At 42.1% G+C, this 27,978-nt stretch overlaps 1 protein-coding gene across 2 annotated transcripts in view; it reads left to right on the top strand.

The window, feature by feature from the left end:
• Positions 1-4,611: 4,611 nt before the first annotated feature.
• Positions 4,612-27,978, top strand: part of RIC8B (RIC8 guanine nucleotide exchange factor B) — a 35,106-nt gene continuing 11,739 nt past the window's right edge. Inside the window, exons 1-6 of one of the 2 annotated variants that reach the window (XM_080590643.1) lie at positions 4,612-4,778; positions 7,168-7,215; positions 17,437-18,045; positions 21,463-21,557; positions 25,938-26,091; positions 26,421-26,516. In XM_080590643.1, the coding sequence (XP_080446769.1) occupies positions 4,656-4,778; positions 7,168-7,215; positions 17,437-18,045; positions 21,463-21,557; positions 25,938-26,091; positions 26,421-26,516 (1,125 nt within the window). In that variant the 5' untranslated portion in view covers positions 4,612-4,655. Of the gene's footprint in view, positions 4,779-4,895; positions 5,053-7,167; positions 7,216-17,436; positions 18,046-21,462; positions 21,558-25,937; positions 26,092-26,420; positions 26,517-27,978 lie in introns of those variants that run through there. The other variant, XM_080590644.1, reaches the window with a different exon arrangement.

The following is a 27,978-nucleotide window of genomic DNA, read 5'->3' as shown; positions in this document are numbered from 1 at the left end:
AATTGTTTTTCCTTAGGTGAGCAAGTGGCAAAATTCTCAGACCTTCTATATTTACCTGGTGAGTAAATTCACTAGTTTGGGCTTAGTGAGCATTTGAGCCATAAAGTAACTACAGGAATGAACTAGAAATCTGCAAGAACTGGGGGAGGAACAGTGTTCCAGACCAGGTTTAAAAAGTGTTCAGGCTCTTAAGCATTCAGCCAAGGTCCTGGTGGGGTTTTCAGAAACAAAGCAGGAGCCTATCTCCACCTTTAGGTACCTGATGAAAATCTTGTTTCCTGGGTTAGTGTGCAGACCTTTTGAAATTTTACTTATGTTAGCTGGTATTATACAATTACTCTTCACTTTTATTAAGTGATGGCAGGATAGGGGAGATGATGCTTAGGCTAAATTATTTATTTTATTTTTATTCAAGTTACCTTCAGGCAAAATTGTCCACATACGAAGAAGGTAAGTCATGTGGGGAAGTTTATAATGGCCTCTCTTTAGAAGCTAGAGTTTTAATGTGTTTGAGACCACAGTCTGACTTTGCATTTTGTTATTGAAGATGCTTAAAGCATCTTAATTAATTAATTGGCCATTGATTCTGGCCAATTAATTATTAAGAAGCATAGACATATCTGCCTCATCAGGACTGTGAGAAATGAATATGGAAAAGGCAGTGTCACTACAACAGAAAAATCCATGTTCACTTCCCCCAAGGAATTCCAAATATCTGTATTGCATCACATCTGCCAAGAGCCCACAGTGACCCCTTCACTCATTTCCTGCTGCTGGAACACTGATTAATTAATCTCCACTTACCTGATGGACTGCTGACCACGACCTGCCATCATCTCTCCAAGGACCAGATGTATTGGTGAGACATTTGTGGCCAGAACTGATCACAGACTCAAGAGCTGGGTCTTTGGAAGGATCACGATGGAGGTGAAACCCAGCACCAGTCAAGGAAAGTCAAGAAGAACTTCCTTTATTTTATTTTTTTTACAAGAACTTGTTAAACCAGATAAAGCCTAATCTGCACTGACTGAAAGAGAAGAAAGAGAGAATATGTTAGTATGCAAATGTGCCATATCCTTCAACGTATCTGGGGACAACTCACTTACCCAGACTTGAAGAACCCAGAAAAATTGTTCAGGAAGGTGGATGGATACTGGACGCATGTCAGCAACAGAAATGATACAGGCATTATGAGAACTGCAACACCACGTGAGAAGTGAAGGGAACGGGAATTTTGACTAGCAGCAGCACCTGAAAGCTCTATATTCATAAAAAAGAGCCACAGAACAGTTAATTTCATCACCTGCCAGATAGAGCTTGGATTTTGAAAGTCTTCTGCAAAAGAACCCCCACAGTCTTTCTTTAGATTAAAAAAAATAAATAAATAAATTAGAAATTTATGTAGATGCCACAGGAGTCTGATCGTGCACTTCCAGTTAACTTTGAACCACTTCCTGATGAGGGCTTTGAAATTTAAACTGGACATTCATGTGGATCAATATATAGATTGCTGAACACAGCTCTGCAGAGGTTATCATCACTATCTGCGTCAGCAGTGCTGCAAGGGAAAGCTGGCCCCCTCCTCAACCACTGCAGGTCAGAGCCCACCATATTAATATAAACTGCCACAGCTTTCGGGCCACAGAGGTATATAGCAGGCTGTGAAGTGCAGTGGCTCAAGAGAAGATGATAACCTCTGAGCAGAAATGTTGGTTAAGGGCAGGAATCTCTTAAATCATTCTAGTAGAAATTGCCAAACCTCCTGAGTCAGAGCCTGGAGACATTGAGCCTTCCCCTTGACCATGGTAACTGAAACTGCTGTTTCTTGCCTAGCCATGTGTTTATGTGTACATTGAGCAGATATGTGACTGTACAAACCTTTCTGAAGATGTTGTGATACCACATGCCAAAATAACCATGTTTTCTCTTTCTCCAGCTTTCTTCTTTCCTCTATTTCTTTTCATTTTTCTTTTTTTCTTTCTTTCTCACTAGCTTTCTCTCTCCTCACAACAAATAAACATTTCATTAATGTTTTAATGTATTATTTTATTTTTTCATGTTCTAAAACATACAACATATATAATATATAATATATAACATAACATATAACATAGTATACAACATAATATATATTATATGTAGTAAATATGCAACGTGCAACATATAGCATAACTAACATATTTTATGTTTATATATATGTGTGTATACACACGGAAACATATCTGTACGTATGCATGTAAAAATCCATTACAATTCTTCAAGATTTTTCATTACCAGGTAGAAAAAAGACTCAGCGGGGGAAGAGCAGTGAGAACTCCATTCACTAGCATGAATCCTGTTTTTGTCAGGCTACCTCTTGCTGCTAAGGTCACTACCCTTTGACAAAAATGGCCTCTGACCTCCCCAGCCCCACAATTCTGTTGTGACTGACCCTGAAACCCATGAAATTCAGGGGCAGACATTGCTTTGGAAGGTTTAGATAAAGCTGACTAACATGGGAAGGGCTCATGGTATGTGCCCATCTGAAAAGGTCTGGCAGTTCTTTGGTAGAGGATGCAATTTATTCTGTCCCCTTCTTTCATTGAAATCCTAATCCTTCATATGCTACCTAAAGTGGAAACTAAAACGCACTGATGATGAATAACAATGTGCCTTTAAAAGGCAGTAACAGTTTTCTAGTCTTTATTTTTTTAGTTTTTTTTAAATAAAAAAGATTTTAATTGACCACGTATAAGTAAAATGAATGTTTTGCTGTGCTGTGAAGTAAATCTAAACAGGCTTATAGTTTCTAATACAATTGTAAATCAAATAAGCAAAGGATTATTTTTACTGAGTTTCTTTCAAAAGCTGCATTAGTAGACACATGGTCCTGACTCAGAAGAAACAGTTATGCACTTCAGGCTGGATTTCATTACCCTTTGTAGTCCAAAGACTCTGTTGATCTGTTATCACATCCCAGGTTGACCCATTGCAGAAAGAAACCCTAACCAGAAAATTCGTAAGTTCAGGTCTGCATTCCTAGTTCAGGTCTGAATTCCTAGTTCAGGTCTGCATCTTAAACACACGCAGGCATCCACAGGCACTGCTTCTGCTTCGTGGAGTCACCCATCCATCTGCAGATGAAATCTCCCTGCCCCTGTAGTATTTTCAGCCATGGAGCCAATCATTTGTGACATGAAAGGTTTCCTCTTCGTGACCACTGAGTACCTCCTGAATTGCTGCTGAATGAACAAATACTTCAAGCAGAGACCAACCGCGGCTCCCTCTGAAGTTTTATTATTGTGGGCTTTTTGTTAACTTCAGTATATTGCTTTCAGCTATCTAGACAGTGGAGTTTGACTATAGCACACACTGAGTACGGAGCTACTACCTACCTTCTTAACTGTAGCTTAAACCTGCGGTGTTGTAGAGCTCTGTAGAGGTAGCCAGTGTGTGCCCTGACACTGCAGGCTCTTGCCCAGTGTGCCAGTGTCAGCCCACCCTGCCCTCCCACCATGTCCAGGGCAAAACAGAGCAATGGTGAAGCACCGGGATCTCCCCAGACCTTTTGCTCCCTTATGCGCATGTAAAAACCCTCCAGAGCATATATTAACCCACTGTAAAGGGACAGGTGGGTGGGTTTGGGAAGGCAGGCGCACTGTCCCGCAGGAGGGGTTTGTGTCTCTAAAGAGAGATAGTGAATTTTCAAGTACCACCACCACTTTGGGAGCTTGGACTTGAGAAGAAAAACCAACCCTTCAGTAAATCTCTCTGTGAATGATTTGCTCCTGCAGCACCTATTCCCAGCCCCACTATGGCACCCAGCACATGGGCAACACGGAGGCCTTGCGGTACGTGGGCACACGTACGTGAACCACAATTGCCTATGAACCTCATTGCCTTTACCCTCCAGCCCACAAGGGTTTTGTTTTGCTCCCAAATGTTACAACGAAGCCTCGCTTTGGGCACCAGACAGAAACTTTGCCCTGCAGTGGCCCATGGACGTGGCAGCCCCGCTGATGGGCTGCGAGCTCAGGCTGCCAGCGGGCGCCATTTTGTGCGGGGCAGGTGTCATTTTGTGCGGGGCAGGTGTGTAGGTGGGGCCCTGCCACCCTTGTGCGGGTCGGGAGGCCAGGTTGCAGCCATCACACACGGGACCTATTGCCCCTGGGCACCATGGCGGGAGCAGTGAAGGTACCGTGAGGTGCTCCTGGTGAACGCCGTGCCCGTGGGGCGGTGGCTGGGCCTTGTCTGGGCAGGTCGCTTGCTTCGTAGCAGACATTGTAAGCACAAAAGCGGCTCATAGCACAAAAGCGGGCAGGGCGAGGGCAAGCCTAACGGGGAGGCGTCATGTCGGGGTGTCCCTTGTGTCACTGGGGCACCGGCTGCGGCTCGGGTCTCCAGCCCGCACTGCACACCAGGCGCCGCCAAAGCAGCGCGGCGCGGACTACACCACCCATCATCCCGCGCGGCGCAAAGCCCCTCACACCCCGCCGCGCCGCGCAGCGCCGCGCCGCTCGGCACGCTGGGACTCGTAGTCCTGCCTTCCCCACCCCCCCGCGGGGCGCCCCTTCCAGCCAATAGCGGGCGGGCGGGGCGGGCTGCGAGGGGAGCGCTGCGTCAGCGCCGTGCGGGGCCGGGGCCGGGGCCGGGGCCGGGCGGCGGCTGCGGGCGGCATGGAGCGGGGCGAGGAGCGGGGCGCGGGGCCGGGAGCCGGGCTGGGCGCCGCGCTGGAGGCCGCGCAGGGCCAAGGGGCCGCCGAGGCGGTGGAGCGGGCCCTGGCGCGGTACAACGAGGAGGTAACGGGCTGGGAGAGCAAACGTCGTGTGGGGAGCGGGGGGCGGGGTGGGGCGGGGGCGTCAGTGCGCGCCCTCCTCCATCTTGTGGGCAGCGGTGGGGTGCGGGCTCCGCGGGGGCAGCCCTCACGGGAACAGGGGTGGCCGGGGGGTCCCTACGGCTGGGGCTGGTGCGGCCTCGGATGCGGCTGAGGCACAGCCAGGTGTCTGCTGGAGTTGGGGAATCTGGTGCCGGAACAAACGTGCAGGCTCCTAACGGGGGGTGGCCGGCGCTGGGGTGAGGGGAGAGGTCAGGGGACGCGGGTTTGGTGTGGGGGGAGGTCCCCACGTCTCTGAGGGGCGGCTGGAAGCTGGCTGGCTTATGTGCGATACGTCTGAAATCCAGTGATGCCAAGCGCTTCTTCACCCAGACGTGAGCTTCCAGGGGAAGCCTGGGCAGCAGCCTTGTCAGAGGCAGCCTTTGTGTGTGGGAAACGCAAACGTAGGGGCTGGAGACCTGCAGGACGCTCCCTGAAGGGCTGCGAGGTCCGGAGTTCAGCGGCCTCGCCTGTTCCGCCTTAGCAGCTTCTAGGGCGCGGGGAAGGGCAGTGGGGAGGGGACCTCCCATCGCCCCGATCTGCTCTTGACAATGGCCCCGTGTTAGGCGCGTGCAGTCAAGTGACACCCGTGTCACTTCTCGCGCTTGCTGCGCTGGATGCCGTGCCTTCTCGGGAGCTTCCCCAGATGAATTTTTTAGGCTTAAGTTGAGTTCTCGAGGACAGAGTGAGGGCTGGTGTGCTTTCAGTTCTGGCATTTCTAGCTTCTGAATTGAGGTTTGGAGCTACGTGTGTAGCTAAATGCTTCTTTTGGAGCAGCACAGCGGTCTTGTAATGCTGTCTGAATGCGACGTTTCACCTGCTGTGCTTCTTGTTCAGAAGTTTGCCTTAATGCTTCCCGCATCTTTTTGTGTCGTGTGTTACCGACTCGGGTGGGTTCCCTGTTGGCCAGCAAAGTTTGGGCAGAGTACTGCAGGTTCTGGGTCCTCACCTGTTCCTTTTGGTTTTTAGTCTTTCCAAGTAACAAACTGAATGTGCTTTAATTGAAAAGAAGGGGTGGATGATGTGCAGTTCTAAGGCGCAGGTGGCTGTAGAACAGCTATAATGGGAGAAACAGATCGGACAGAGGAGCAAGAGCAGACCTGTTCTGCTTGCAGTGATTAGTCCTAACTTCCGTTCCTTTAGCATTTAAACTACTTACTGTCACCACATTTCTTTAGTATTTCCAAAAATGTTCCCATGCAAAAGCAAGGATAGCCTACTGCTGGTTACCTGCTGGGCAGTTAATGTTCACCTGCCCGTGGCTGGCATCTTTCTGAACTCGCGTTGTTCAGCAGTGGCGTCGGGAGCCCTGTAACAGAAATGAAAGGAATTATTTTCCTACCGTCCTTAAGGATCTGACTGATGTTGGGAACTCCAATGGTAGGGTGGCTGACCAAGGTCTCGAACCCTAAGGGGCCCACTAACATGCTATGAGGGTCGCCTTTGTTTTTCAGTCCCTTACACGGTGTAGCAAAAAATGTTATTAGAAATAAAAGAAATTTAGATTTTATTACTTCTTAGAAGCTGTTCATCATGTTTGGTTATTTAGCTGTAAAGCTATTAAATATCATTAAAATAACTCTTCTACTACTGCTGTGCTCATTGACTGGCAGAATAAACTTTGTCATTTGAGTAATATTTCACTAATAATGTACTTCAGGATGCTAAACCTGGAACTGGGCTCAATTACTATATGAAGTGCTTAAAGGGAAGCAAGTACTCTTTGCTAGACCACATCTGTCTTGTGTTTAACTGTACTATAGAAACAAATGACCTGATAGTGTGTTTTGGAAACATCACGATGTGGAAAACTGGAGGGGAAAAGAAAAAAAAAAGCAGTACTTCTTGTAGTAAGGCTCGTTTGATTTGTGCTTCTTGTTTTCCCTGGTCAAGATCATACTATGATAATTCCAGTTTGGGACACGTTAAAGTACAGTCAAAAGCTTGCCAACAAGACTTGCTCGGGGAAGAGTTGAAGTAATAAGGTATCTGTAAAATGTAAATCTAGGGCTAACACTGTTCACCCTGTAAAGTGCCGTGTGTGAGGGTTAACACACATCACGAGCACAGTCCGTAGATCAAGGCTTGTTCTGCACCAGTAGTGAGGAAACTGTGAAATTGTTCGTTGGAGGCACTTCCTGAAGCTCCCAGGGGTGGGTAAAGTGGGAGAAGGACACAAGTTGACACGGTTATTGTCTCACTAGCTATGCTTTTTTAATCAAACTCTTTAATTTTTTATAATAGTTTAGCAAGTGTTACAAATTCAACAGGTAATGTTCACGCATAACAAATGCACTTTTTCTTTTTTTTAACAGAATCGGGCCATTTTCAGATTTGATCCAGCAGATGAAGATAAAAGAAAGGTAAGGAAAATAGGCTGTTGAGCTCCCCACATGCTCTACTTTGAAGTATAACAAAGGAAAAGTAGTCCCTTACGTTAGCTGCCCTCGTGAGATGATGCAAATAGTGATTATAATACTCAGTTTTAATTTCTCTTCAGTGTAAGAAACGTGATAAGCCCCCTCTCTGCTTTTTCTGAAAGAGAGAAATAAATACTGCAGCAGAAACACCTGTCTCAAATAAAAAATAGTAACAGAAAAGCCTGTAAATAATTTTGTAGGGTACAAGTTTGGGGGAAGAAAAATAAAGATACTTTTTTTTTCAGGACGTGATATAAAAACTTTGCAAAACATTTTCATTTTTTTCTCTTCTCAGCAGGTAGTAACAGGACAGATGTATCTTTTGTCTACATTAGATACTTCAATTATGTTAGAGATAAAGAAGGAGTCAGTGTAGAAGAAAGCTATGAAACTGTAAGGGAGACAAAGCCACAGAAGACTGTTACACCCAAGGAAGCTGTAACAATCAAAATGTATACCATGCATGTGAGGTTCCAGAGGTGGAAAGTTTTTGTGTTGTAGCACGGAGCTGTGCAGGTGTGTAAGGGCCAAAGAGGTCTCTTGAGATTCATCCACAGCCTTGCGTTTAAAGCTTGGAGTGACCTTGATATTTTTTCCTTCATGTTATTTTTTATGGCACCTCTGAACAGATGCCTCTGAAAAATGAGTTCTAAAGCTTCAGGAGACCTACAGACAATTATTAAACATTTGGCTTTATTGAAGCTGACCGTCAGCAATGTGGTGACAAGACTATATATGTCCTTTATAATCTGTAGAACTCAGGTGGGATCTTGATCTGGCTTTCTTAATGTGTTTCTTCCTCCTCTTTCCTCCTTACCCATTCCACCTCTTTTTAGATTGAGAATGAGAAAGTGTCTAGGCTGGGGAAAGATGCTAACTAGAGAACGAAGGAAATGAATAGAGATCAGAAGCCAAATTGGCAAGAGACAGTGAGTGGTTTGGGTGGCAGGATTTGGGGGGCTGGGGTTGTTTTGTTCCGCTTTTTGTTAATACAACTACTTAATATGCTCAATGTCATTAGTGTTTGTAAAGCATTCAGCATTCTCCTTTCATCTTTCAGTTAACGTAAAAAATACAAATGCTTTAAATTGAAAGGTACCATGTTCTTGCTAAGAGCAAACTGCTGAAGTTGTCACCAGATTTAATGGCAGTTGCTCAGAGACTTCTTGATGTAGCCTCATACTAATAAATGAGTCCCATTTTTGTTTAGTAATACCAAAATGCACTTGAATTGATCGTATTTGCAATTCTGCTATGAGTGTAGAACAATTGCAGAAGAAGGGAGTTCAGACAAGGGGTCACAGTCTGATGAAGTCATGTGCTAGACTTGAAGTTCAGGTATGGGGGAAAATACGGATGGACTTCAGGATCTTGTCTTTGGTTTCTGGTGCCACCAGGACCTTGCCATATAGCCTGATAACTAGCAGTACACACTCCTTCCCAGTCTCTTCCTGCACATTGTGTTTGTTCATGCCTAGGAGTAAATGTGCTTCTAGTTACTCATTCCAGCAAACCTAACAGATTTTGTTGTAAATCTTTCTGGTCAGTGCAGGTAAGATCTGCTGGGGTGCGTGGATTTTTTTTATTTTTTCCCTCTGCATCACCACACAACTTAAGCCATGATTTTAAACTTACTGCAGGGTGGTGTCTGTAGTGTAATTGTGTTTTAATGTAGGTGTCACTGAGCTTTATGTTGTTATAGGTTGGGTACTGCTAGGGAAAGGACACCCCACGTGCAAGTAACATGCTGTAAAATACGGAAGACAGTAAGGTCAAAACTGAGGCTTGATTATAGAAGCCAGGTAGGTCAGGCAGTAAGAGTTGTATTAGACAGTGCTGTCATAACGTGGCTATCAAATCCGATGCTCTAGGCTGTAAACTGACCAAATTGTCAGAGAGTTTGTGATTCTGAACTCCTGGAGGAACGTAGGATGTCCCTTTCAGAAGGCAGAATGAGGCAGGGTTGTCAGCCTCAAAGAGTAAATCTATCTGCCACGAATTATGATGGCCATAGGACACTGCAAGCTTGTGTTTTTTTATCATCCAGTGATGTACTAATAGGAGCTGTAACTTGTCCTGGTTTGTGTTTTATTTAGCGATATATGTGTCAGTGTAGGCTTATACGGTGGGTGCTGTGGGTATAAACCAGCTTGCACCCCTTGTGTTACTGTAAGATCTACTCAGGTACCAGTCAGACCAAGCTGGTGTCATACCTTCTTAATTTGTCATATATTAATTAAAAAAGAGTTTCTGAAAGTCTGTGTTCTGTTTGCGTGTAAGCAGTGCAGACTTTGGCTGTTCCAGAGCACATTTACCTCTGGTTCTCAGTGTGGTTGCTTCAGAGGAGCTTCACCAGCTCCTGGCAGCCTCAAATATTTGTCAGCCAGGGGGAAGTTCTTGACAGCGGAGAGGTTGACTCTTCAAATGCAGCGCTTGACAAAAACATGGTGTGATTGGCAAACAGCTGGTCCTTAGGTACATGCTGGGATCAGCTGCAGAACGAGTTTCTGGTAGCTTGAGTGGGCTGTCACCTTGGGGAGGGGTCTCGCTCTGTGTGTGGAGCAGCTTCTCGTGCCCTAGGTGGCTCTCTGTCTTGGCCTAATGCAAAAAGGAAAGCCTTCCTCAGAACCGCTTTCTCCTCGTTTATATAACTGACTGAATAGGTTTAGCTTTGTTCTCAGTTACTTGTACCTTGACAGGCCCAAATCCTGCTCGTGAAGTAGCAGCACATCTGTGCTGTTTGCAGACTTAAAATGGCAAGAACATCACCGCACTGCTTGTGGCCTGGAAACTTCCATCAGCGCTGATTGCCTGGGGAACCAGGGCGCTCAGCTGGAAGGAGCTACAGCATCACTTGCCTAGGTGATGTAGCAGAGGAGGCTCGTCTGTCCAAGGCAGCAAGCAAGACTGGCGTCTTAAATTGGATGAAGATGCTGAGTTGGGGAGGGGGAAAGCAAAAGCAGCATTCAAATGTATTATTCATAAGCCATATTCTTACCTGAAATTCCAGGATCTTCACAATTTCCATTATTACCACTTGAATGTGTTTTGTCTGCCTCATCTCTGGTACTTACACTGTTTGGTTTCTTCTCCATCTTCATGTTTACAAAAAAAAGGGAAATGGTTATAATCAGTTTGACAGCTTTTCCCCCATTTTCATGAGAAAACTGTCTCCAGCTTACTGTGTTGGGTCAGCCCTGTGATGTAAATCTCAAGTTTGGATGTCTTTGTTTTCTTGATTTATTGCTCAGGTCTAGTTTGAGCATAACAGATGTAAAATGCAAGGCCTCCTTTAGTGGACAAAGATTGCAAAAACAGTCTTTTCCCCAGACTACTGAATGTTTTAAAGGTGTCAAAATAGACGATGGTAAATCATATCAGATGTTTTGTGGGGCTTGCTCTCCAAATTAAATTCATGATGTGAAGGGATTCCTTGAGGCTAGGGACTGTACCAGATTTGAACTTTGGAAGGATGGAAGCAGTAAAGTGTATTGATGGAGCAAGATGCTGTCACACACATAATCTCAAAAAACAAAAATAAAAAAATCCTAAAACTTGTTAGTAGATAGTGCTGTTGACACTGCAAAGCTTCTGGGAGGTCTGAAGGATCCTGCAGGCACAAAGGCACAGTTTCTCCCCTTCCAATAACTCCTGTGCAAGCTTTTAAAGTCTGCTGGTGAGTGTCCTGTAAAAATATTAAGCTCAGGCACTCCTGTGGGCACGCTGTGTGGTGTCTTAGTGTTAATTGCTGTTGTTCTGGCTTCACAGAAATCCCTTAGGGGAGTACCAGTCTGTAGAGAAGAAAAGTTACGACGTGTCCTTCATCAGTACCAAGTATTGTAATTCCTTCTGGTGCTGCCTGCTCCCAACCACCATTCTGCTGTTTTTGCACGTTTAAATGTTATGTTGAGCCAGTGAAGCCCATCTCTCCTTTAAAACCCTTCTTTTACCACTGGGCTGCGGAGGTTATGCAGGGTTTTTCCTCTCCCTGTTCGGGGAGGAGGGCTGCTGAGCATGCAGCTGCACGATTTCACCTCTCTGTGCCCGGCGGGACAGACAGAGCTGGTTCCACTCCTCACAGCACAGATTTCTGTGCGTGCTCCCGAACTGTACCTGCAGAGTGCCGTCTGCCCCGAGCTCAAGTGTTCAGACCTGCAGCTTGAAGCTCTGCCTGGCAGAGCCAGGCTCCTGCCGAGCAGGCCAGCCTCCCCCTGTCAGCGCAGCCTGAACAAGGAGGCTTCGAAGTGAGGCATGCTGAGTCCCTGAGGAGCACAAGTGCACAACCTCAACTCCAGCCCCATGTCCGTCCACGAGGGCTAGGAAACTGTGGGCACGGCCTTTTCAGAGGAGGTTATCTAGTTCTGCCTTTGTTCAACACAGTTGGATAAAAATGGTACATGATATAGTCGGACTTCCTGAGAAAATGAAATAATAAACTAATATTTCAAATACTCTTCAACTTTCTTACTGTCTTGGATGCTTAATTCTTAAATGTAATAACAGAATAAAATGATTTATTTTATTCTTTAAGTGCTGCTCATGTTAGCAGAAACAATCAGCCAACTTTCTTACGCAATTCTGTGTTATACCTCTTCGGTCCTGGAATCGCTCATCTCTCATTTGTCAAAACAGTTTCTGTTTGCCTTTGTGCAACGCTGTTCTACATAGTCTAGTGAAAATACCACCAAATAAAAGTAAAATGCGTAATTTTGCCTTATGTGAGAGGACCTTCTGTTTTAAGGGAAGCTTCTGAGTAAGTCAGAGAGCCAGGCAAGTGCTAACATTTCTTTCATCTACGTGAAATTGGGTAGAGGCTGCTGTGAATCGTCACATTTATAGCAAAATAGCAGATAAGTTTGAGGAACAGATAGCAATACAAATGAGGTGAACTATCGCAGACCTGTATGACGTGCTGAAGAGATACGGTTCCACGTGAACTTTCTGTGGCATGAAGTTGATTTCATTAACCATTCTCATCACAGAACAGCTTCAGAAATGGGCTGAATTAAATTAAGAACGTACTTCTCTTCAACCTCTAGAGAGAACTTAATTTGAGTTGAGATTTGAAAATGATAAAAAACGGGGGTCAGGAGATGAAGTGAACTAGAGGGATTTAAGCCAGTGCAGGAGAAGGAAAGCATGACCTGTTGCCACATATTTATTTAGGAGAACGGGAACGTCATGGGCTCTGACACACAATCCTTGGTGAGGCCACAGACATTTATTTTGGCTTTTGGTTCACCCCCGCTAAGTCTGGAAGCATGGATTCACTCTTGTGTCTAGCACTTTTCTTTTCAGCTCTTAAAGGAGAGTAGAGAGGGCTAATTTCATTTTGTGGCCAGTTTTTTGTTTTTTTTTTTTAAAAAAAAAAGCTCAATTTTTGTTTATGTTCAGCCTAACAAGTGTGGTAAGTCTGGCATACTTGTATTGTTCCCCCTGTGATAATACCGCTTGCTCTTCCATCAAGATGGATGTGCTTAGGACTTGTGTATTTCAAGGCAAAAGAACGCTTGCCTTGAGAAATGACTGAAGGTGTTAAGAAAAGAAGCACATCTCCGTTCTGTTCATGGAGAATTTTTATTGTTGATGGACTTTTCTGGTAATTCTGTTAGGACTTTGTTCCCTTCCTAAGGAAAGTGGAAAATGGGGATAAGATGTAGTTTCAAGTCAATTTTGCAACAATGTTTTTTTTCTTTTTCCTTATTTTTTCCTAGCTTTAACTTAAATTTGAATGATAAGCATACCTGTTCTGGTACTTGCAGTATCTGTGGCGTACTTTAAAAGCCCAGAAAGTGGGAGGGAAGGTATGCACTCTTTCTGTAATGTTTTGGCAGAGTTTTTCTTGTTTACCTTTGAATTGCAACCTCTGTAGCACTGAATAATCTGTATGTACATTAACTTCTGTATTCAGTGAAGCAGTACTGTTTGCTGGGATTTGGATACTTGCAGGATAGAGACTGTGTTGTCTTGTTCCTGCTCTAGTCCAAAGGCATGCAAAAGTGAAGAGGATGGTTTGCCACAGGGAAAGAAGCAAATAAAGGAAATGGTTTCCTTTTCTCACCAAGACACTATGTGGCTGAGAAGCTACAGTAAAGCCCTGGTGTAGTCAAAGTTTAGTAGTCTGTGAATCGGAAAAAGTGGGCATAGGTCAAGTGTGATTTATAAACATCTGCTTCAAAGACAAAGAGGGGATGGAAAAGGATCTCGCATACAGGCACGGCAGGACCAAAGAGCAAGACCATGACGTACCCTGTTCTTCAGTATGGTCTGTTATTCTTGCCTGAGGCTGAGACAGGAAAAATAAACACGTGGTGAGAAGCACCTCTGCTTACAGAGATCTTTTTTTTAAAAAGCTGATTAGCCTGTAAACAAAAATATTCGAATGAAATGGAAATAAGGAGGTGATAGTTTTTTGCCTGAAGCCACGCAATGGATCTGTGGCTGAGCAAGGAAGAGGAAACAGGTCCCCTGTATCTTCGGACATCGCTTTTCCTATAGGGCTGTGTTCCTCCTCAGCATCGAGTGTTTATGTTTATGCTGTCAGGACAAAGGAACAGAATGGATCAGTATCTTGCTCATCAAGTAGACAAAAAGCACAAAGCCCAGAAACAGCTATAACATGTAATAAAACTTTAAAATGTTATAATGTTACTTATGCTGCAGCAGAGATGAACAGTATATGTTGCTGTCTTGACCTCACCATTAGCACAAAAGCTGAGAATTATTGTATTTTAGAGACGTGAGTGTGTTTTATAATTGAAAAAAAGTTTTAAAAGACTTAAAAACTACCTGGCTTCTGTGCAGAAGTACATAAAAAACACTTCTTGATGTACCACAACAAATGAAAGTCACAACTCCCTTCTGACTGTTGAAAAGATGGAAATAAAAAAACAAGTTAAACTCATACAGTAATTGAGGGGATAGCAATAAACCCCTGAAACTAGGACAATCATAATATATTATGTGAAAGGGGAGGTGCCTCACTGTCTGAATTCCTTCACTTGCTTTCATTTCCAACCAAATAAATAACGTCTGTGCCCGTTAGGTTATGCCTTGCTAACAGGCTACGGGCTGGGGGAAGCACCACCTAAAAAAAAATAAATTTAAAAGGATGGTGTTTTTGTGGTTCTTTTCCTGTTTTTCATCTGCCTGCACATCCTTTCCCTTACACCATCAAGAAGAAAGCAAGACGTGTGGTGTAGGGCTTTTGGGTTTAGTTGTCTCCAAGGCAATCCTGTGATAGGGTGAATTTTGTTTCCTTTCTTCCGAAGTTTCTATGAACAGCTCTTCAGCCAGCATCGCATTCTTTAATTTTTCCTACATGAGATCAACCAGCAGTGTTTCACTGTCTGATCCCAACAGTGGTGTATCTCCACTGTATGCTGCTTCCTTTAAAATCAATCTTGATGGCTTGCCAGGATCTAACTCCAGAGAATTTTGTAATAAGTCCTGAGGTGCTTTCTACTTCATGAGTCTTAGATCATTAAATAAATAAATAAATAATGTATTTTGAGCTAATGGCTAGGAAGCTTAGTAACTTGTTCTTAAGTGTGTAATGGCTTAGTTATTAATATAGTATGCATAAGACAGTGTATAATTAATGCTTTTAAAAATAAACTTTATCCTTTCTTATATTGTAAAATCTTTTATCCAGCCAAGACTTCAGGAAGGTAGGAGAAATGGATCAGTTTACAAACATACTAATTTGTGTTCAAGTTGGAAGAAGTTGGCTACCTCCAAAACAAAAAATCCGAAACACTAGTATCTATCTTTAGTACAACTAATCATAGATTAAAAATCTTCTGTTGCTGCATTTCACCAAGATTTGAAGCCATAAGGTAATGTTTTTCATAATCTCTAATTAAATTGCAAGGGTAGTCTTCAAATCTATGGAGGGAGGTCAGGCTTCCTCCTGCCATAGCAAGTCAGTGGGAGCTTGGTGCCCTTTGGGATCTCTCCTGCGGTGCTTTTGACATTTTGCAGTGACACTTGCATAGCAGCAAGTAGATAAAGCAAGATCTTTAAAAAAAAAAGTCTAAATTTGGGAAGATTAGGCTCTTTGTAGGCAAATGAATGTTCAAAAATGAGTGGGAACTACATTTCAAAGCCAACTGATTTGGATCACGTAACTTGTGAGTTGATCCTGGGTACTGAAATTCATATCAGAAACCTTCAGCGATTTTTACACAAGCACTGATAATGAAAAGTCAGATGTGTTTGTAATTCCCCGTGTGCTTTCTGTTAAGGCAGGCAGGCTGATCCAGCGTGTCTTTGTTGTGTTTGGGGAAGGTGCTGCTGCTGCACCGCTCCTGAGGAGAGCGAGGGGCCGGATGGGGAACCAGCCGCTGCACTTGGGCAATTGCTGCAGACCACCTTGTAGCCCCAGTGAGCAGTAAGGAAGGCTGCAACTTGTAAGTCTGATAGAAATGGTTGTAGGCAGAGAACAGGATAAACCGGCCTTTTCCTGTCTGTTCTCTGAACTGTCCATTCGGTCCTGTTATCAAATTCAAACAGACTTTGTGTTGCATCAGCCTGCAGAGTGAAGTTAATAGCATGGCAGATTCTTTTAGCGACAGAAACCAAGTTCTTATAAGAAGTTGAGCTCTGACCAGTTAATTTGACTGCGAATCTAGACCAGGCATTTCTTGTTTCCCAGGTGGCTTTGTTTGTTTTTTAAACACTCCCAAGATGCCACCCTCAGAAGCATTTAGTTTAGCCGAGGTCTAACATACAGTCCTCAAGTCAGAGGGCTGTACAGCTCTGTGGGAGCAGAGTTAGGTTAGCATCTCTTTCCAGGTATTTGTCTGTGAAATTCGCACGGTAAATACCCGTACTCCTGCACGGGTGGCCAGCTGTGGCTCTTAGTCCAACGCAGTGTCTGTGATGCTCTAACCGTGAATTCTCCTGTTGCTCGTGCAGTAGTGAGAGCTGGAGTTCACTCCTCGTTTCCAGCTCCTACTGGATAAATCTGGTGAGAGCTGTGGAGATGTAGGCATGGTCTTGCTCGTCTGGGTGGTGCTTTTGGGTGGGCTTCACCCCGGGACAAGCACATGAGAAATCATATTGGGAGTTCTTACTGTCTGACTTGTTTACAGATTGTCTGTTGACATTGTTGAAGATTTGCGGGTTTTTTGTCCCTTCTGGAGTGTCTGTTCTGCTTTAGACTTAACCTCTCTTTTTTACTTTGGCTTTAAGTGTAAGGGATGGCAGTGAAAAGGCTTGTTGGGATGTCCCAGGTGGGGCTTTCCGTTCGAGCTTTGGGTCGGGGTGATGGGGTGCTGTGCTCCCCACCTTTCTTCTGGTGGTGGTGAGAGGCGCAATTCCAAAGGCCGTTCCTTAAGAACTATTTTTTACTATACTAATATTCCTGTATGCCTTTTCATCATTTTCTTATTAACGTATGCCAGCTGAGACCATCACACGAATTCCAGGTCCTGATGTGACTTGTGCAGCAGGGCTCTTCCAGTCAGTCGCTCCTAGGCCTCCTTGGTAGGTTGTTCACGTCAGTGGTCAAGACAAAAAGCTGGATGGTGAGAAATGGGGAGGAACTGCGTCCTGGGAAACACAATGCACTTCGTATTGGCACTTATCTAGGAACTTCTTTGTAATTATACTTCTGGCTCTGGTACTTGGGAGTAATTTGTGAACTTAAGGCATAAAAAACCCTCTGGGGGCCTTTACCGCCAAGCAGTCTCTTCGGTCCTGTCTTTTCTCCCTTTTGATTGATCATCTGATTGTCTGTTTCTGTCACATAAAAGCTAATTTTCCTGTAATTCAGATGTCACTGTTCTGACCTGTAGATCCTGGGAAGCATTGTATGTTCTCATACTGTATTCTTCTGTTTACCCCTGCAGTCACGTTGGTATGAAGTATCAGTGAACCTTTTCAATTGAAAGGGCAAGCTGTGTTGACAAAACATAGGGTTTATGGGGTTGATAAAACTGCTACAGCCCACATCTTCCAATGAAACTGTATTATGTTGCATAAGGAAAACTGCTTTGGAAGTCCTTTGTAATAGTTTATATTTTGAAAAGCTGATGTAGAACACCTAGTTTCTCAAGGCAGCTGAAAACTCAAAAACTGTATAGGAGCTTAGCAAAAGTAATTTCCTATTGCCACCAATGTTTAGATGATGAAACTGTTTGTTTGTTTGTATTTACATAGAAACTATGCGAGGAGATTCTAAACATCCTTGAAAAAGACACGAAAACTTCATGTCAAGTTGCCTGTCTGGAAGCCCTGCGGATTCTCTCCAGGGACAAGACTGTTTTAGTGCCTGTAACCACGAAGAGGAACATGCAGATTCTTATGAGACTAGCAAAGCTGGACACTGTGGAAGACCCTTTGGAGAAGGTGTCTGAATTTCCTGTTATAGTAGAAGCTTTAAAATGCCTCTGTAACATAATTTTTAATAGTGCTGTTGCACAGAAGCTCAGTTTGGAACTGAATCTTGCAGCCATGCTCTGCAATCTTCTGAAAAAATGCAAGGACCAGCAGCTTGTTGGTGACATTAAATGCTTTGATTTGCGTCTTCTCTTCCTCTTGTCGCTTCTGCACACAGATATTAGGTCACAGTTGCGTCAGGAACTGCAAGGGGTGGAAGTTTTGACGCAGGCCTTGGAAAGTTCCCTGAATGTAAGATGGACAGGAGAATATAAAGCAGCGGAAGATCGTGACAGGCCTCCTTTATCTCTGCAAGAGACAGATTGTGCCATTGAGGCACTGAAGGCGCTTTTTAATGTAACACTTGACAGTTGGAATGTCCACAGCAAGGTAAGGTTGAGATGAGGTGATTTTTTAAATTGGTTTTGTTTAGCCTGCAAGGTCCAGAACCCACACAAGAAACTTGTTGTCCAAGCCCCAGAGCAAGGATTTTAATTCTTGATTTTTGTACTGTAATTCTGATGGAATATAGATTGCGGTTTTTAGAATAGCAGCTCAGGTAGTTCCAAAATTTTCTAATGGCATTGTAGCTTTTCTGTATGAAAAATCAGTCAGAGAAAATCTGTCTGAATACCTGAATTCTGATTGTGTTGTGTATTGATCAGAAATGATCAGAGGGCTGGAGCACCTGAAGACAGGCTGAGGGAGTTGGGGTTGTTCAGCCTGGAGTACAGAAGGCTCCGGGGAGAGCTTACAGCGGCCTTCCTGTACCTAACGGGGGCCTACAGGAAAGCTGGGCAGGGACTCTTAGTCAGGGAGGGTAGTGATAGGACTAGGGGGAATGGCTTTAAACTAAAAAAGGCTAGATTTAGATTAGATATAAGGAAGAATTTTTATTTTTTTTTTCGTTTTGAGGGTGGTGAGGCACTGGCACAGGCTGCCCAGAGAAGCTGTGGATGCCCCATCCCTGGAGGTGTTCAAGGCCAGGCTGGATGGGGCTTTGGGCAGCCTGGGCTGGTGGGAGGTGTCCCTGATCTCTGATCTTGGGCTTTCAAGAGGTGTTGAGTCTCTAATGCTTATTGCCTGTAATGCCAAAGTAACTTTTTTTGCTCTTACTACTGCTTAGGCAAAAAAAAATCTTTTCAGTATGTTTTCTGTTTAATGGGAGAGTAGCTTGGATTATATAATGCTAGCTAGAATTGTATGTTTTCAAACAAAAAATACAAAATATAGTGGAATGTGCCAAGGAAGACTGTTTAATGAGAGTCCCAAGATTTCCAAAAGAAAATAAATGCTGTTCACTAATAATTAGTTGGCTAGGAAAAACTGTAATGTAAGCATACCAGATGGGTACATCTCTTGAGATCGTGGACTATAGCAATACAGTAACAATTAGAGCTGAGAAGTTTCCCTCGTTTTTTTCGGTTTTTCTGGGCATGATGATAAGCACATCAGCTGCAACTTTCAGTAGGAAATAATTCTGAAGAAACAGAGGGGTACTGTTTTTAATGTCTTTTTCTCCCATCCCCAGTTTTGGATTTAAATGTGATCTTTTATGATGAGGTCATGTATGAGAACCAAACACACTTTCATTTTTATATCTTATTCGTAATATTTATGTGTTTTTTTTTTTCATGGCAATGTTGGATCTATTTCTTCTCACAGACAAATATGCTTGTTTTGAGTTGCATCCTTGATGAACTTATAAATAGAAACGAAGATAACTTTCTCATTGAATAACTTAAGTCTGCACTACAGTAAGAGAATTCAATAAACTGAACGTCTTTCTTAGTCCGTACTATATTGTGTCTAAAACAGTTCTGTTAGCTTTTCACTGGGCATTGTAACTACATAGTGTATAAAGCTAAGGAGAAGTTTACAGTGGTTAAAATAGACAAATAATTGTTCTGTTTAGTGCATAGTACTAAACAACAAATACAGTATTAATCATCACATTCTGGAACGTAAAAGTATGAAGCTTATACTTTGCTTTAATGTGTCAAGGACACTCTGAATAAGAAATTAAATCCTAAAACTTAAGATTAAATGGGTGGGGAGAAAAATCAGAGAAGCTAATGCTTCAAATTTCAAGGAAATACGAAGAAAGCAAGGAGCTTTTCTCTCATTTATTTTCTGACCTAGACCTTTATTAAGAATGCCTTTAACTTTGTCAGAGAAAGTTCTTTGTATAGGCAAATGATTGTTTTGGAGGTAAGAACTTAAGTCAAGAAAAATGACCCCAAGTCGAGTATATAACCGATGTATATGAATGTTTTGCTATTTAGGCATTTGAGAAGAGTTGTCTTTGTGATTAGTTACTTCTGTGCTGGGGAAGTAATGTCAGGTATTAAGTTGGAAAATGAATGTTATATCTTCAACCCAAGTAATCTTTTGAAATCTGAATCCTGAAGTTGGCATGCTCTCTCAAGATTTCCAGTATTTTCTAAGGTATAAAGTTCAGCTTACTGCAGAAAGACAGGTGGGAGGTGGCAGGCAGTTGTGGCGTTTCCTTTGGCAACTGTCTTTGGAATAAGGCTTTGTCCCACAGATCTTTTCCTTCCCAAAGAATCCAAGCAAGCAGCTTATTAGGAAAGCTTACTTGGAAAATTTCCTTTGGATTTCAGGAAATTCTGGTGTTAGTAACCTTTTATTTATTTTATGGTTGAGAGTTTAAGCCATTCTGGGACATGAAAAGCTATTTTGTGTTTTAAAATAAAGCTTATACAATAACTCTTTACTAAAAGTTCCTAAAAGCAAGCAACCCTTAAATTAGAGAGCTCTTTATTAGTTGTAAAGTGTTAATAAGGTGTTAGGTGACATTCTGCTTAGCAAGTATCCCTGTGGAAATATTAATGATCTGTAAGAAGAGTAAACAGCATGTTAATTAAGCGGGCTGAAGATGCACAATTTGAAGAGATTGCAAATGGGCAGGATGGAAAATAAAAGGAGACCAGAAAGGTTAGGCATGTGGATAGAAAGCTAAATGAGACCCATCCTAAGGAGAAGAGAACCGTTTGATACACCAGTATTTAATGGCTGGAGATGATTTCAAAGTAGACAAGAGCTGCAGGTGGTACAGTTGGCAGATGCGGATGCTGATGTTACAGTGATGCAGTGGGACGCTTTGTGCTAAGTCAAGCACGCAAGAACATATGATGGATGCCAAGAAGAGCTAATAAGAAGGACCGGGACAATGATACACACAGTTTCATGATTGCACTTACTGGCACACTTCTGTGTGGCTGCTCTCTGGTGGGAGATTGGAAGGAAGAATTGTTTGGAGAGAGCAAAAGTGGGGCAAATATGGTTGCTGAGAGTAGAGAAGTTATTAAGGAAATGTAGCAAAGATGTCAAGGGAACAGAAGCAAGTGAATTAGAAAAGGAAACAGATTGAGTGGGGGAATGAAGCTGTTGGCAGTGAAAGGACAAAGTGAGAATGAGGCAAACGAAAAACACATGTAATCTGAATTGATGAAGGGGTGCCTGGGTGTAAACACAGGAAGGAGGATAGTAATGGTATATTAGATATTAGGAATGGTTGTAGAGAATCAAGCAAACAGTTGTAACTGGGTTTTCTGCTAGTGGGGGCTGGAAAAACATCCCTTTGCCTTTTTGAAAGGCCAGCTTATGGAAGCTACATTGCAGTAAGCATGCAGCGAACTCTAAGGTACAGTCCTTCTATTGATAGGGATGCGTTTTGCTCTAATAGGTAATTTCCATCTTTAGTTTTTATTATTCTAGTGACCTGAAACCCTCACTTGCAATCTTCAAAATGAAAAAATATCTTCATAATTTATATTTATATAGAATGAATCTCATCAATTTCGTTACATGGCTGCCATCCTTCGACACTGCTTATTAACCATGGGCCCTACTGAAGACAAAACTGAAGAGTTGCACAGGTTGGTAAAATTGCAGAAACAATCTGTTTAGAAAGGTTATTATTAAAAATTAAATAAATTGCTTTCACTAATATCTAAAGTGGGAATCTGAGAAACAATGAAAGCTGTAATTTTAAAGTGGAATGCAACTTTTGCTGCTTTGCATAGAAGTTGATGGACAATCTGCATTTTGAGATTTTTCTATGTAATTTCTGCAATTTTGATGCATTTGGATGATGGAAGTAACAGGTTGATACTTTTATCTCCATTAGTTCTAGGCTGTTTGGCTAAAAGTATAAATTACCACTTCCTTCATAACTTTTTTTTTCCAAAGTGAATCATCTTGCAGTTTTTAGATGTGTTGTTTTTTTCCTCAGTCCCACACCCAACTGTTTGTTTTATGTTTGCAGCCAATAACTCAATCAAAACTCAGAGCATATTTACTGATGTGGTGGTTCTTCCCCATTTGATGTTAACATTTTTTTCCATGACGTTCTTGTTTTTATTTAAATAGCCAACTGTTCAAAGAGCTGAACAGTACGGTAGCTTCAGACACTATCCCTTGTTATCTCTCGGCAATGAACGCTAGTGTTGCCATTTTCTTCTTCTGAGACATGGGTATATCTAAATTCAAGATGTTTTGAAGAGCTTTTTCTGAACCTGCAGTGTCTGGGAAGAAGGATATAGCTTTTCATACCCAGCAGTCTTGAAAGTGTTCAATGAACTTTATTAAAATCAGGAAAAGTTCTTAGAGATCAACAGTATTGTGGGATTTCAGTGCTCATCTACTGTCAGAGCCCTTCTCAAGATGGTGCAGAATAGTTTGGAATGATTTAGGATACTGCTACAGTAGTTGCCATGTCTAAAGTTAGTGCTGAGTGTGTTCTAAAAGGCAGCCAGTGTCTTCTCTTTCCTGCTCCTTATCGTGGGTGTTTTGATCTCTCATCCTCCTTTAAGGGAGGGACTGGTGGGAATAAGTTCCCTACTGCTGGGAAAACTGAGCAGATTTGTAGAAGTTCCCTACCTATTAGAAGATAGAAAGAGACCTTTATCATTTCCGCTTATATGCAATCAGCAGAGATTGCGTGATATTCTGATGAATCATTATACAGTGGATTCTGTCCCCATGAAAACATGCCATGTTTCCTTGTCCTGGAGTCTAAGACTAGTCTAATCACCCTGTAAAACAGAGCACCCTTGTAAAATATAATTACCTTGTGTTATTGCAAAAGGATTCATGTTATGCAAGTCCTTCTCATTTTACCTTTTGCAGGCACTTGCGGATCAGGACCAAAAAGGGCTTCATAGGTAGATGTGTGCAGCTGTGGAGAAAATATGGTATTAGTGTGGTTTCTGTCCTTGCATTTTTCAGTCAGAAGGTATATATTGAGTAGCTCTGCTGCTTTCATGGACCATGCCTCCTTATGGAGACAGAAATCAAGGCAAGAATTCTCCCTGATTTTGAGAAGGGAAGGCAGAAGGAATGAGGATGACTGTCACTGTCTTGTTCCTTCAGTTGTCTCCCTTTCTCCATCAAATTCAATACATCAGTGCATCAACCTTTTCCTTTGTGCTGGGAAAACAAGTTTATCCTTCTGTTAGCTACATGTAGCTGGTTTATTTAGGTCAAGTTGATAGAACAAAGAATGCTAGTGTAGCTCTGCTGCATGTGATATTTGTTCTTGATTTATGACATACTCAAGGTTTTTTTTTTAATGTGTTAGAAGAGCACTGCACAAGTTTTGACTTCCGTGATTCAAATACTTCATCCCGCTTGCAGAACCTGAATTTTATCTTTGAATGCTACATGTGGCAATAAAAGCTGAATAATCTAATGTGCTTTTCCACCAACAATGTTCATCGCAAGGCAGTTCTGGAATAGAAGAGGTATAGTCAGAAGTTAGGACCCTCAAATCCTCAGGGGGCTGGATAGCTCACTTCACTCCCTTGTTGTAGTAAATCAAGCAAATCTTTCATTCCAGATTGGAGTTTCAGTAATGAATGAGTAAACTTGTTTTAGCAGCCTGTAGCTAGCATGGTGTAGCTTTAAAAAAGGCTGTGTCAGTTGGGCTGTTAAATATGCTGGACTCTGACTGTGGAGCCTTTATTGCTAGAGATGAGGTGTGAGTCAGAGAGCAGAGTTCATCTTCTCAGTCTGCATCCCAACTGGAGCCTATCAGTAAGGCAGTTATTAAATAAGGTTAGAAATGGAATAAAATATAAACAGACTTGAATGCAGCAGATACAAAATATCAGGGAGGCGTAATTACATTTTCTAGAGTTGCTGATCACTTCTGTGAGTTTGTAAATCTGTAGAATTCAAGATGCACAAGTGAAGGGAAGCCTGTTAAAGCGAGTTGTCTGAGTGCTTGTGCTCTGAATGTCTAAGTTGAGGATTTATTTAATATGAGCATCAGGTATTGGATACATGCCCTGAATTGTGATGTGCCGATTGTCAGTTTGACTTCTTTTTCTAACAAATAAGCAGAAGCTACCTATGGAAAATATCTTAACTAATTTATTACCTGGTACTGTTGTCGTTACTGTGGTTCTGTCATGTCATCACTTCACATTTGAATATGAACAGCTTAAAGCACCACATATTAGAGCGAGTGCCATTTTTGCCCACTAACAAGGTTTTAATCAAGGCATTCAGCAGCTCTAAATAGGCCTTTGCTTCTAAATTTGCATATCAGGAGGGGGCTGGGAGCATGAGTGGGTGGATGTCATGTCCCAGTGATTAATGATCTCTAGGAAGCCGAAAAGGGGAGAGTAATATACGCAGTATTTCTACCCCCTGGAGTAGGAATGCAAACACTATTGTGCAGATCTGTGCATAGTCACTGACTTCCTGGTAGCTGGAGAATTTCATACACTCCTCTACCACAAATAAAACTGTCAGTGAAGTGACAAAGATCAGAAAGCCGGGCTTCGTTTATTGAAAAGAATAGCTCAGACACAGTGATCCAGAAAATTAATTTTGTAGGTGTTTGGGAACTTGGTTGTTTAATAAGAAACTGGTAAAAAAGAGAACTTTTGATGAAAGGACGAAAGCCACCGAGTAGTTGTTGAATTTCAGTTTGTTTTGCTTGTGATCATTCCTGAATTATTGGAGAGGAATAACTTAAATGATGTAAAAACGTGTCTTAAACAGGAATTAGAAATAAAATAACACATGCTTTCAAAAAGTACAAGTTGTCTGAATTTCAGTTGTTAAAAGAGCAAAAGGGAGATGACACGATGGAGAACAGCCACCCAGTCTGATCAGAGTCAAACCAGCATGTTGTTAGAAATCCTGCGATGTCTGATTGTCGTGATTTGCTTTCTGTTGCGCTAAATCTTTGTTAAAGTGTATTAGTTACATAAAAAACATCTATGTAAATAAGATCTAAAGCATTAACTGAAGTAGTTTGAAAAGCCTTCTCAGTTCTCAGAATGGAGAGAAACATCAGCGCTCATAGTTGTGTTGGTACCTTTGAGGTGTGCATACGTAAGCCTACGTAGGGCTGTAGTATTTCTGAATACCTCCGTTTATAATTGTAGTTGGGCATCAGCAAGTAAATAATGATAAAATTCTAATTTTTGCAGCATCTGTGTAACTTAGCCTCATGCAGGAAGTGTACAAATTCAAGTCTGTATAATGAGAACAGGATAGATAGCAAAGTCAAATGAAGTTTGAGTCAAACACACAAGAGGCCCCTGCAACGTAAGTTCCACATTACTCCATTAAAGAGGAGGGAGGGACCCTGTGGTCTAATCCAGATCACTTAATGTGTTTGAGAAGCCCTCCTCTCTGTGCTTTGTGGAATCCAAAAACCGCCAGTTACTGAAAGGTACTGCTTGGTAAATAACCCTGAATTTATTTATTTATTTTTAAATGTGCTAAAAGCCTTCTGTATTTATTGTATACTACAAGCTAAGTGAAAATATTTCAGGGCACCTGAGAAGTTGATATACAGGGGAGGAAATATTTCAGTTGGTGTACTTCTGTCACAACAACGATAGAATATAGGTGGGTTTTAAGATCTTGTCGATTTCAAGGAGGAAACAGCTCTGACCACTGCAAGTCAATGTGAGAGTTCCCCCTGCTGTCCTGCCAGGCCAGCTGCTGTAACGCTGCTGGTAGCTGTGCCTTGCCTTTGGCATAGGATGCTGCGGGGGCTGGAAGTAATAATGCACTGCTGCAGTATCCCTTTTGTCTTTCTTTTCCCTTGCTCGTTCTAACAGCCAGCACCCAGGCGATAATGCATGCCATCTTCTTTAAAACCCAGAGAGTAGAAAATAAAGCATTGTTTCAGTTGCAGGGCCTCTTTTTTTGGTTGCAGTTGTACAAACATTGTGGTGAGCTGCGCTGGTTTGAATTCTTTCAAATGAATAATGAATCTTTAAAATCTGTTTCAGCAATGCAATCAACCTCTTAAGCAATGTTCCTGTTTCTTGCTTGGATGTTCTTATTAGTCCATCTTCCCAAGAGGAAACAGATATAAAATACAACGGTATGAATATGGGAGCAATTCAGATTTTACTGGATTTCATGGAGAAGAGAATTGACAAGGTATGGGCTGTAAAGATTCTTGACAAAGTGGATTCTTTTATTAAAGCAAAAAGTGGGTGTTGGTAAAGCTTCTTACAGACCTTTCAGACAGTATTTAGGAGAAATGTGGATGGATATCTTTGCTTGCTTTTAGATTGTGAAATGCTTCAAAATTGAGAATAAATTCCTGTAAATATCTGAAGTATGCTTTGAAACCATGAACATTTGGCTCTTTCTTTGTATCTGTAAAGTTCATATTCTGACTGTCATATAAGACTTAACTGAAGAGTTCATAGGATTCGAAATAGATTTTTTTTCCTTAAAAACATTTATATTTGTTCTTATTTCAGGGAAGCAGCTATAGAGAAGGTCTGACTCCAGTTCTCAGTTTATTAACTGAATGCTGCCGAACTCATAGGAATATCAGGAAGTTTATCAAAGCTCAGGTACGTAAAATACTAATAACAATTTGGATATGAAGTTAACTGTAAAGTTCCTGAGATTTGTACATCAGTGCAAGCCACTGGTACTTCCAAGTCATATGAATGATTTCATATTAAATTACCCAGAACGTTATCTCTATAGTATTTTTTTCCATTTGGTCTCTGACAACTGCCAGCTATAGAATATTTTTTCAGTCCATCATATCTGTTGATTTACATGGCTCTGAGTTCCACGATACATTTTGTGGATCTGTTAAGTAGTAATACTCAGGGTGTTGTAAAGCTGTGTTACGTGAGTTGCTGTAGATCATGTGACACAGGCAAAATCCTGGTGGTCTGGTCCCCTACATCCAGCATAGAAAAACTTCAGTGTGCTTAATGAAACTTGATAAAACTGTATGGTAGTCAGTGAGACTACAGGTGTTTTGGATGCTTCTGCTTGAGCTTTCACTTGACCTCAGCGGGCAAGAATCATGGGAACTGAAACTTATGTACCAAGTTTGTATCAACCGTTCTGTTAGAGTAAAACTGTCCCTGAACAGAGGCACGCTTCATCTCTTAAAAGAGCACAATACGATACAGACCCCGTGTAGATTCTTTAGAGGGAAAAAAAGAAATGGTACCAAAGATATGAACAATCACTAACGGTTTGTGCTTGGGTGTGATGTATTTGGGGGGGGGGGGGGGGGGGGGTTCTTTCTTTTTTTTTTAATTTTTTTTCTTTTCCTGAAGTTGAGGGAAGAAAAGTTAAAGCATGAGCAAAGAAGAGACAGCTGAGACCAGCTGCAAGATGCTTTTTTCCTAAACTGTAGTGCTTTTGGGGTTGCGTCTTAGATGCCGCTCCCAGATCAAAGCTGTGCCTGAATTCATAGATGGAATCTTTCATGGAAAAGAGCATATATTGTCTGCCGCTTTCATCTATACCAGAAGTATTTTTAAGGATTTTAAGGAACCCATTCTTGTTTATATTATTTGTTTGCAACATTTCTTTCCTAGAATACTCTCATGATCTGTTAAATAAAAAAAGTTGCAGAGCCAAATGTTTAGAAGTTAGAAAGTGAGGTTGTCTGCATGTTTTTACTACATCTTGGCATCTAGATGTCAGGATACAATTGCATGCTGTCTCTTACCGCAGGATCACTGCCTCATAGTGCAAAGAATAGATGGATGCTGCTAACTGCATGACCGGATGTTTGATATTTTGAATTATCCTCATTGTTAAGTGTTGGCCTTAGGCTTTACTTATTGTGCGCTATTCAAATTCTGATCTGAAGACAGAATGATTAATTTCCTCATGGACTATCCTATGGCACTCATCACGGTATTAGTATTAAACTATTCTAAAAACATTAATTCATTCTTACAACACTCTGGGAAATGGCAATAATGGTACTGTCCCCATTGGGAAAAGTAAGCAGGGACAAAGTAAAGTGGTTTTGCTAATTTTTTGAATACTTATTTTGAA

This window comes from Anser brachyrhynchus (assembly GCF_964034855.1).
Source record: "Anser brachyrhynchus genome assembly, chromosome: 1".
In the NCBI taxonomy this organism is placed as follows: Eukaryota; Metazoa; Chordata; class Aves; order Anseriformes; family Anatidae; genus Anser; species Anser brachyrhynchus.
Note: the sequence above shows the minus strand (reverse complement) of the source record. Positions and strands in the feature narration are given on the sequence as shown.